The following is a 12,169-nucleotide window of genomic DNA, read 5'->3' on the forward strand; positions in this document are numbered from 1 at the left end:
CTTATTATCTCGTGGTTTTTCATTTAGGTAAGTTCAGTGTTTACCTTAAAGCACTGACCCAGAGAAATACTGGATTTCTCCTGTGGCTTCTTAAAGCTCTGGTATTTATTGACCTTGGCTACACTCCCTACAAAAATGCAGATTTTGTTTTAGCATATCATTAAAAAGAAATCAGGAGAAAATAGTGGACAGATAATTTGTTGTGGAGTTGGGTGCTGTGATCCATGGAGGAAGAGGACAGAACACCAATATGACTAGAAAGCTGGACTGGGGCAGCAGGTATGTGTACATGTATGACACTTTTGTTGATACATGATTTGCCTCCTTTTGGAGATTTAGAGTGATAACACAAAAACGGGAGAAATGAAATATATTTGTTGACAAACTCACATCCTATCCTCAGTGTCCTCAAATCCTTGGCTGTATATAAGCAGAATTTGTCCAAGTATTACGTACCTTCTACAGAAAACATTCACATTCACAACCTTAAGCTATCTTTAATAGGTTTTTTTTTTTTAAAGGAAACATACTGTTCCAATAGAGGGCACTCTCCCGCTGTGAAGAATAAATTAAAAGGCATTTTGTGTGTTACCCAGGGGTTCCAGTGGACTTCTCTGGCAAAAACTTGAAGACAGGGTAGTGGTTGCTAGATGTGTTGAGACCTTTAATGGCAGAGAATATGAATTAACACAAGAAGAAAAAAGACTCGGTGGCTTTTAAAAAATTTGAAATAGAATTTTACTTTTCATTTTTACAATACAGTGTGCAGTATGACATCTCAAAAAACAGTGCAGATACAGGATAAAAGTACAAAGGATTAACAGATGTCAGACAGGTTACCTTTATTAATGCTAAATCCCTGGTTTATATTTTCCACACATATTCACAAAATACATTCAGATCATTCCTCATCAATACTTATTCCTTAGGCTGTAAGAAAAGGAAAAAAAAAATCCAGACATTAGATTTTCATATAAAGCAAATCTGGATTAGTCTAAATACTATTCTCCTTCCCGTTTGTTCTGACTTTTAAGAACATTTAGTAAAGGAAGCTATTTTCTTGAACTAATGTGCATTTCATTAGCTACTGATATTGTTCTTGTACATGGGTAAGACTTCCCCCACACCAGATCTCCAGTCAGAACCATGGAGGAACAGAAAATGAAATTGGCCAGAGCAGCTTGACAAGGTATTTTTTTTCATTTTCTTTTAAGGAAGTCAGCAACAACTCAGTTTTCACTTTGTTTAGGGACTGTGTTGATTATCAGCACATCTGTATTACTAGGCTTGAGGAAAGTTTGGGGCAGAAGCATTTCTGTACCCTTACCACTGTTGATGGGTAAGGAGAAAGAACTATAGGACTTCACTGAGCCCCAGAATATATTTTGTCACCTTGGACTTCCTAAAAGTATACTATGGCATGGCATGTGCCTTGGTAGGAGATTGGCTGCTTTAAGACATGTCTGAGCCTTGACAGCACATGGCCCTGCAGTCTGCAGGCTAACTCAGGAACGGGCCCAATAGCCACTTGACACTATCTGAGCTCTCCCCCTAACTTAACTCAAACTGCCAACGTTGTAGAGCTTACGGTCGAAAACTTGTCAGTTTTGATAACCAGTTCACAAAACCCCACTGTCTACCACAGACTCATTCCTGAGGAGAAAGTAAATTGGAAAACTGAGATGATTAAGTGCGTATAGTCCTTGGTTTTCAATGCTGAAATTCAGTGTGATGTTTGCATTTTCTTGCCATAGGCCAGAGTGTGTCTTAATGTCCTTCCTTCCCTTAACCCAGGAGTATTACTTTCTTCTTAAGGGAAATTATCTTGGAAGTATTCCCACAGAAGACACTCCACAAACCAAATTTGAAGCCATGCAAATCGGAACAGAGAAAAGCAACATATAAAGTATCTACATTTGTTCAAATAAAATTATGTAGCATAAAAAAATAATCAAATATACACATGAAACTGAGACAAACTACTCATTAAAAACAACTGCTTATGTTAAATTGACAAGTTAGTGTTATCCAGTGTTTAGCTTTGGGAACAGGAAATGCTGTAGCTAAAATCATCCTAAAAAAAAAAATCAAGACATTCACATTTGAGGTTTTGTCACACATCACACCATTACTAAAGGCTTGAAAAGACTACAAATTAACTTGCCATGCCAATTACAGAAGCTGAATTTTAAAGCCACAGCTATAGAGACAGTACAAAAATCCCATTAGCTTAAACATGTATGATTTAGCAAACTGTTGCATTCCAGTCCCTAAGAGGCAGACCTTGTTAGGATAAAAACCTGTTCTATATACTTAACTTTCTCCCTCCTATGTTCTTTTTCTAAAATATTCAAATGACTTTCAGGTCATCCTTTCCTTCTGATCTCAAAGTTAGCTCTGTCATACTATTTCCCTTGGAAATAAATAATTTTTATTCCAATGCTGAACAAATGTTGTCATTGACCATTTATCAGTCTATTAAACATTAGTATACTGTACAGCAGCTATAGTCATCACAGAATTCCAGTTTGTTACCTATATACAGCACAGTCATCAAATTATAATGTGCTCATATATAAAAATGCAAAACCTGTCCAATGTGCTATATTTTTTCTCATGTATATAAAAACTTTGCATCATGAGGAAGAAATTTTTTAAAGTCAACACAGTTTATATGAGCATCTGCCATTCACAAAAATGTAACATGTTCTATTGTACTATGCAGATCAGAGAAAGAAAGCAAGGTTATCAAATCTTGGGACAATTTAAGAAAAAATTTCAGAAAATCATTCAATCTGTAAAAAGATTAGCATATGTTGTATATGTTCAACTAGGTCAGAATCTGCTGAGTGTATAATGAAGTCTAATCCACAGAGTTTGAGCTTAAAAACTGATGCTTCTAACGGAATGTTTTTAAGAATTAAAAGATATACAAATGAATTCAAGCCTAACAGTGTAGCTACAGACCAAAGTGGCACCATTCTTTTTTCAGGAAAGTATTTCTGATGACTAAACCAGTCTGCTAAGCAAATACCGTCTTCCCCAGTGTACAGAAGTAGTCTCCGCCTGCCACTAAATTCCCATGAAGTCATTTAACTGTTAAATAACATCAATATTTATAATTATGTTAAGACACGGCCCGTTGTGTATATACAAATATTTTTCATGGAAACAATGACCAGGCAGAAAAGACTGAGAGGAAAACAGAATTAAAATGTTTTTACGTGGATAAAATGGAACTGCTCTGTTGAAGCTTCCATTTAGAATCCCCAAATGAGGCTACAACCTCTCAAGTCATGTACAGAGAATAATGACTGCTATGCACAAGTTGCCAGTGGGGATTTTTCTTCTCACTAGTTTGAGATCTAAGAACAGGTCTACAGCGTATACAGCTTGCCACCTCATCCTCAGTCTTGCTGAAGTATCAGGGCTACCTTCCTACTGGCGATTTGCCAGAGCAAGTCCAACTGCACCATGGAATGGATGTTTCCTTCACCTCAGCCAAGTGGATGGCACCCACTGAGGTTCAGTATCAAGTTTGTTAATTAACCTAAGCAACTCCTGATAGGCTTTATCAAGATCTGAATTCACAATTGCTGTGTCAAAGTAGTGGCCATTGTTCTGTTCCATTTCTCTAGTCTTCTCAATGATTTCTCTCAACTCTTCAGGCTGTAAAGAGAAGATAAAAACTTTGAGTAATTCCTTACCAAAATATACTATGAGTCAGAGATGGCCAAAGAACAAGAAATGATCTTACACTGCTCTCCCTTGGTCCCTGAAAATACTCAACCCCAGGAGCTCCTCCCCAACCTGAATTTCAGGGCCATGGTGACTTCTATTGCTCTGGCATCTTCAGGACTCTCACAGAATCATCTGGGACTTAATATGACCTGTTTATACTGCTATTTAGGTTTTCATATATTTCTGTCTTGTTTTCTAGGAATCTCAGAAAGATAGACATAAGCATCTGGGGAAACGGGGATAAGGTTCAAGAAAAAAACTGCCCAAACTGCCCAGGTAGGGGGTCCCACATGAATACAACAAAGACTGCAGAGAGGTTAACTTCTTGCCTATTGGGACCAGGCCAACCAGGTCTCAATGCTGGTGTAATTTAATAAAACTAAGAACAGCCCAAACCACACCACATCATAATGTCATTAAAATAAAACTGCGGTTTTGCCCTTTTCCCCATGGGCTTTTCTGTGTACATTTTGGGAAGACATATGCACCAAGAAGAGTGGGTGTATTACTAGAGCTGTCAATCAAATGGCCTCACCCTGTCCATCAAAGAAGTGCCTCCCAGCTAAGTGGTGATAAAGAGACCCTCCCCTAAAAGTTCGGTGTCTGTCTCCCTTACTCCGGCCCACTCTGCCCTTGGAGTGTATTCAAGTAAAACTTTCGCTCTGCTTTACTACTGTGTCTCTGCCTTTCAGTTCTTTGTTGCAGTGCAGACAAGAACTGAGGAGAACAACCCATAACTATCTCACCCATAAGACCAGAGGCTTCAAATTTATTTTGATTCCCTACAGATGTTTGTTTTTTCAAACATTTTAGGGCATCATAATCTATACCTAAAAAGAGCATCTTCTGTGACATAGAGTAAACTTTTCTGGCTGGAGCAAGGGTAGCAGGACGCACAGTGCCATCTATTTACTTGTCCTCTGTATTTGCAATTGAGTGAGGCAATGTAAACATCGGGAGGCAAAAACAGATCAACAGAATGTGTATCTCTCTATGAAGACGTTGCTGGTCAACTCAAGATTTCATGGTCTATGTTTTTTTGGGAAATACTCAATTTAATACTTTGAATTGTTTCTCCATTTTCAATACACAAAGGAGGTAAAAACAAACAAACAAAAAACCCTAAGAAGAGTTTGGGAAATGACACAGAGCAGGCTGCTTTAAACTACTGCATAAGGGAAACAGCTCTTTCATGTAGACAAGCAGGTGGCAAGGCTATGTGCAAAACTTAACCAGACCCTCTGGTTATCAGGCACATGTGTTTACGAAAGTGAAAATCACTCACTCATCAATGAAGAGAACTAGTTAAAATCAGGTCAAAATGGCTCAGATGTAAAAGTCTCACAACTATCTACATTGGACCCACAATACAAAACAATTTATATCATTCAAATGGTTGAACTTCTGTAACAGGAGGAAAACATTAAAAACATTATACCTCTGGCTTGTCCGGAGGCAGTTTCCTGTGTGGCTCTCTACTTTTCATTCTGGAATGTTATCCATCTGGCTATGGTACACAGAATCCTTTGTTCCCTAGCAGGGACTCTACTACACAATTAAAACTGAACACACTATGACATTCTTGCTAAAACTTGTGTCTACTCAAAGCTCAAGATTCAAAGAAAATTCCAGAACTCAAAACAACTTAAACTTTATGGTAGAGTTGAAATGCAAATGTTAAGTCCCACATCTCATGTAGATTCACATGAATAACCTAGTCACCTAGTTTACTTCATCAAACTTAAGGCATTATGTAGTCTTTTGACAAAGTGGCTTACATCATGTAATTGGTACTTCATTTTAATTCCCTCTTACATTTTCAGATTACAATTCATGACTATATTTATGCTAAAAAATTTTGAGACTGAAAAAACTTAGCCTATAGGCAAGATTGACCATATCAGTTTACCAGCCTCAAGCCTGCATTCTAAAAGATTAAGAGATCTGGAGTACAGTCAGATGACTGGTTATTTACATTTTGCATCCAGTGAGGAACACCATCACCTTCCTAGCTAGCACAATTTCAGAGTTAAAACTGAGGGTTTATTTTACTCAGCACTTCTATTGTGTGAGTGATAAAGCATGATTGGAAATACCAAAGGAGACAAAATGTAAGTGGAATAAAATGACAATTTACCCAGCAACAACTGCTGGTGTGCATGGAATATGCACCAAGATAGAACAGATGTTGGGCTCTAAAATAAGGCTCAACAAATTTAGAAAGACTTACCTCTTACAGACTATATTCTCTGACCACAATGGAATAATAAATCAATATTTTAAAATCTCCAAGTGGAAATTACATACTTCTAAACACCCCATGGGTCAAATAAGAAAATGGTAAATAAGGAAATATTTCTAACAAAATACTAATGAAAAATATAACCTCAAAATTTGTAGAATGCAAATAAGTAACTGCTTAGAGGGAAACCTGTAATTTCATATTAGAAAAGAAGGTTTAAAAATCATCTAAGTTTTCTTCAGAAACTAGAGCAAGTGCAAATTAAAGCCAAAGTGTAAGGAGAGAATACAAATAAGAGAAGTCAGTTAAATATAAAACAAACAATAAAGAACATTAACAAAGGCAAAAGTCCTCCAACTTAGTTCTCTTAAGTGTTTTGGTTACTCCTTTTAATTTTCATATACATTTTTAAATCATCTTTTCAATCTCTACAGAAAAACCTGCTGGGTTTTTTGTTTTGTTTTGGGTAACAACTTTCTTGAGATGTAATTTATTTACAATTCACCCATTTAATGGTGAATAATACAAATTCAACCACTTACATATGAACAATTAAATAATTTTTAGTCACAAAGTTGTGTGATCAATACAATTGATTTTAGAACATTTTCATCACCTCCTCATTCCCAAAAAACCCTCATACCCACTAGCCACTCCCCATTTTTTCCCAACCCCTAGCCCCATGTAGGCAATCACTAATCTACAGGTCTCTAACGATTGGCTTATTTGGGACATTCCCTATCATCGAATCATACAATATATGGTCTTTTGTGACTAGCTTTTCTCATATGTTTTCAAGGTTCATTCATGTTGTACTGTTATCAGCACTTCATTCCTTTTTATGACTGTTTTTCAAGACTTCAAATCAAGCTGCAGTAATCAAAACAAGGTGATATTAGCATAAACAAAGAGTTAAGGTCAGAAATAATCTCCTCCCCCACCCCACTACATATTTGGTCAGGTCAATTTTGACAAAGGTGCCAAGGTGATTTAATGGGAGAAAGGATAGTCTTTTTCAAGAAATGATGCTAGAATAACCAGATATCCATATGTGATTATATAAAAACAAAAACAAAAAACCCCACTCCCACCCTTACCTCACAGTAAAACAAAGATTAATTTGTTATAGATCATAGACCTAAAAGCTAATACAAGAAAGCTTTTAGAAGAAAACAGGATAAAATCTTTATAATCTTGGAGTAGGTAAACCTTTTTAGATGGTACATAAAAATCATTAACTGAAGAAAAATGCATACTTTGTTAAAATTAAACATTTCTGATCTTTAAGAAATCATTAAAAATGATACAAAGACTGAGAAAATATTTATACAGTATAAAAAAATTTATACAACTTGATAAGAAAATTACCCAATTAAAAAGAAAGACTTGGAACATTTCACAAGAGAATATGCCTAAATGACTATGAAAAGATACTATTATTAGTCATCAGCAAAATGAAAATGAAACACATAATGGTAACACTTTACACCTATCAGAATGGCTAAAATATTGTTAACAATCCAACAACAGCAGAAGTTGCTAAAGATGTGGAGCAAATGGAACCAAAGTGGGAGTGTAAAATGGGAAACTTTTAAAAACAGTTTGGCAGTTTTTATACAGGTAAAACACACTTACCATTTGATCCAGCAATTCAAGAGAAATGAAAACATTAGTCCACCAAAATACTATGTATGTTCTGAGCAGTTTTAGTCACAACTGCTCAAAACTGGGACACAACCCAAATGGTGTTTAAATGGTGAATGGGCAAACTGTGATATATTTACATCATGGTATACTACTCAGCAGTAAGAAGTTATAAACTACTGTTAGATGCAACATAAATGAATCTTAAAAACATGCTGACCAAAAGCCAGGTGCAAATGTATACTGCATGGTTCAGTTTATGTGAACTTCTAGAACAGATAAATCTACAGTAACAGAAAGTAGATCAGTGGCTGCTTGGGGAAGAATGAAGGGGCATTAACTTCAAAGGGGCAAGAGAAAATTTTCTAGAGTGATAAAAATGTTCTAAATCTTGACTGGCATGGCATTTACACAGGTAAACATTTTGGCAAAACTCTGAATTATATTATTACAATGTATGCATTTTATTGTATGTAACCTCAATAAAGTTAATTTTAAAAATCAGAAAAGTCTGATTAGAAAATAAGCATATTTATATACTGTTAAAACATTTTTGGTATCATGGGAAGAAGGCGGCGTGAGTAGTTCAGAGGAAATCTCCTCCCCAAAACATACATATTTATGAAAATACAATAAATACAACTATTCCTAAAAGAGACACCAGTGGATGCAGTACAACAGCCAGGATACATCTACAACTGTGAGAACTCAACATCACATGAAGGCGGTAAGATACAAGCCGCTGCCAGGCGGGACCTGAACGCTCCCCCAACCCAGAACCCGGCAGGAAGAAAGGAGTCAGAATGGGGAGGGAGAGAAAGTCCAGGACTGCTAAACAACCAGCTCTAGAAATCCGCACTCGGAGCGCAGACACAAGGTGCACGGGGTGCTGGATATTAGAGAAACGGAAAAGCAAAACCTGTGGCCAGGTCCCTGCAACCGGCTCCCCTGAGACAAAAGAAAAGCAAGTGCTTTCTGCAAGTCTTAGAAAGGGACGCCATGGCTGGACGAAGTCATCCCAGCACACTTAGCCAGCAGAGGGGAATCCTGGGGAACCTTAGGTACCCTAAATCCCGGGGAGGCAGTGCAGCTCTGAAGCCCCTCATGGCACTAAGGAGCCTGCCAGTCATTCCTCCAACTGGCATGGACCCCGACACACCGGCCCAGTAGTGGGAGAGTGGCAGCGTGTGCCAGGGCGGCGGTGCCGGAAGGGACTGGGAGCAGATAGCATGCGCCAACAGCGCTAGAGGGGATCAGGAGAGGCTTGTGCGAGCTTGCAGTGGTGGTAACTGAACAGTTCAGGTGCGGCGCGTGTGCAGTGGCACCACTGGAGCCTGAGGAGCCTGGTAGAGTCCCGCGTGGGAGAGCCCCGCGTGCACCTGCAGCGGAGCCAGAGGGAGCAGGCACGCTCCCAGCAGCTGACCAGAAACCCAGCCGAACGTACAGCTGCTCAGGCCAGACCCAAAGGCCGCTGCTGGCACACAGCTGCCAGGCAGGGGCGCCGCTATCATGCAGGAGCGCACCTAGCATGCCTGCTACTCCCTGCAAGGCCCTGTGCTGCTCTGATGGAGACCCTGCCCACAGCAGCTTAGGGGACTAACTCGGTGGCTGCTCCAGGAGTGCGGGTAACCAACACAGGCAGCGGAGAAGGGCAAGGCATCCAGCAAGCAGAAAAGGACTTTCTTCTCCCAGCTGACACACCCGCAACCTACCTACAGCCACCACTATCACCATGAAAAGGCAAAAAAATTTAGTCCAGTCCAAGATAGTTCAGACAACACCTGACAGACGACCTACAGAGACAGACCTAAGTCTCCCTGAAAAAGAATTCAAAATAACAATCTTAAACACGCTGACAGAGCTGCAGAGAAATATGCAAGAGCTAAGGGATGAAGTCTGGAGGGAGATTACAGATGTCCGGAGGGAGATTACAGAAGTGAAACAAACTCTGGAAGGATTTATAAGCAGAATGGATAAGATGCAAGAGGCTATTGATGGAACAGAAACCAGAGAACAGGAACGCAGAGAAGCTGACACAGAGATAAAAGGATCTCCAGGAATGAAACAATATTAAGAGAACTGTGTGACCGATCCAAAAGGAACAATATCCGCATTATAGGGATACCAGAAGAAGAATAGAGAGAAAAAGGGATAGAATGTGTCTTTGAAGAAATAATTTCTGAGAACTTCCCCAAACTGGGGGAACAAATAGTTGCTCAGACTACGGAGGCACACAGAACTCCTGAGAGATGGGACCCAAAGAGGACAACACCAGGACACATAATAATTAAAATGGCAAAGATCAAGGACAAGGACAGAGTATTAAAGGCAGCCAGAGAGAGAGAAAAGGTCACCTACAAAGGAAAACCCATCAGGCTATCATCAGACTTCTCAACAGAAACCTTACAGGCCAGAAGAGAATGGCATGATATATTTAATGCAATGAAACAGAAGGGCCTTGAACCAAGGATACTGTATCCAGCACGATTATCATTTAAATATGAAGGAGGGATTAAACAATTCCTAGACAAGCAAAAGTTGAGGGAATTTGCATCCCACAAACCACCTCTACAGGGTTTCTTAGAGGGACTGCTCTAGATGGGAGCACTCCTAAAAAGAGCACAGAACAAAACACCCAACATATGAAGAAGGGAGGGAGGAGCAATAAGAAGGGAGAGAAATAATCATCAGACTGTGTTTATAATAGCTCAATAAGCGAGTTAAGTTAGACAGTAAAGTGGTAAAGAAGCTAACCTTGAACCTTTGGTAACCACGAATCTAAATCCTGCAATGGCAATAAGTGCATATCTTTCAATAATCACCCTAAATGTAAATGGACTGAATGCACCAATCAAAAGACACAGAGTAATAGAATGGATAAAAAAGCAAGACCCATCTATATGCTGCTTAATAGAGACTCACCTCAAACCCAAAGACATGCACAGATTAAAAGTCAAGGGACAGAAAAAGACATTTCATGCAAACAACAGAGAGAAAAAAACAGGTGTTGCAATACTAGTATCAGACAAAACAGACTTCAAAATAAAGAAAGTAACAAGAGCTAAAGAAGGACATTACATAATGATAAAGGGCTCAGTCCAACAAGATGATATAACCATTATAAACATATATGCACCCAACACAAGAGCACTAATATATGTGAAACAAATACTAACAGAATTAAAGGAGGAAATAGAATGCAATGCATTCCTTTTGGGAGACTTTAACACACCACTCACTCCAAAGGACAGATCCACCAGACAGAAAGTAAGTAAGGACACAGAGGCACTGAACAACACACTGGAACAGATGGACCTAATAGACATCTATAGAACTCTACATCCAAAAGCAACAGGATACACATTCTTCTCAAGTGCACATGGAACGTTCTCCAGAATAGACCACATACTAGGCCACAAAAAGAGCCTCAGTAAATTCCAAAAGATTGAAATTCTACCAACCAACTTTTCAGACCACAAAGGTATAAAACTAGAAATAAATTGTACAAAGAAAGCAAAAAGGCTCACAAACACATGAAGGCTTAACAACATCCTCCTAAATAATCAATGGATCAACGACCAAATTAAAATGGAGATCCAGCAATATATGGAAACAAATGACAACAACAACACAAAGCCCCAATGTCTGTGGGATGCAGCGAAAGCAGTCTTAAGAGGAAAGTATATAGCAATCCAGGCATATTTAAAGAATGAAGAACAATCCCAAATGAATCGTCTAATGACACAATTATCAAAATTGGAAAAAGAAGAACAAATGAGGCCTAAGGTCAGCAGAAGGAGGGACATAGTAAAGATCAGAGAAGAAATAAATAAAATTGAGAAGAATAAAACAATAGGAAAAATCAATGAAACCAAGATCTGGTTCTTCAAGAAAATGAACAAAATTGATAAGCCTCTAGCCAGACTTATTTAGAGAAAAAGAGAGTCAACACACGTCAACAGAATCAGAAAAGAGAATGGAAAAATCACAACGAGTCCCACAGAAATACAAAGAATTATTAGAGAATACTATGAAAACCTATATGCTAACAAGCTGGAAAACCGAGGAGAAATGAATAACTTCCTAGAGAAATACAACCTTCCAAGACTGACCCAGAAAGAAACAGAAAATCTAAACAGAACCAATTACCAGCAACAAAATTGAATCGGTAATCAAAAAACTACCCAAGAACAAAACTTCCGGGCCAGATGGATTTACTTCAGAATTTTATCAGACATACAGAGAAGACATCACACCCATTCTCCTTAAAGTTTTCCAAAAAATAGAAGAGGAGGGAATACTCCCAAACTCATTCTATCAAGCAACATCACCCTAATACCAAAACCAGGTAAAGACCCCACCAAAAAAGAAAACTACAGACCAATATCCCTGATGAATGTAAATGCAAAAATACTCAACAAAATATTAGCAAACCGAATTCAAAAATACATCAAGAGGATCATACACCATGACCAAGTGGGATTCATCCCAGGGATGCAAGGATGGTATAACATTCGAATATCCATCAACATCATCCACCAC

General features: G+C 38.5%; 1 protein-coding gene across 4 annotated transcripts in view; it reads right to left on the reverse strand.

The window, feature by feature from the left end:
* Positions 1 to 714: 714 nt before the first annotated feature.
* Positions 715 to 12,169, reverse strand: part of PALS1 (protein associated with LIN7 1, MAGUK p55 family member) — a 118,192-nt gene continuing 106,737 nt past the window's right edge. For all 4 annotated transcript variants that reach the window (XM_037005051.2, XM_037004949.2, XM_037005013.2 and 1 more), the window contains one exon: positions 715 to 3,669. In XM_037005051.2, coding sequence (XP_036860946.1) covers positions 3,493 to 3,669 — 177 coding nt within the window. In that variant the 3' untranslated portion in view covers positions 715 to 3,492. The remainder of the gene's footprint in view (positions 3,670 to 12,169) is intronic.

Source organism: Manis javanica, chromosome 8 (assembly GCF_040802235.1).
Source record: "Manis javanica isolate MJ-LG chromosome 8, MJ_LKY, whole genome shotgun sequence".
NCBI lineage: Eukaryota > Metazoa > Chordata > Mammalia > Pholidota > Manidae > Manis > Manis javanica.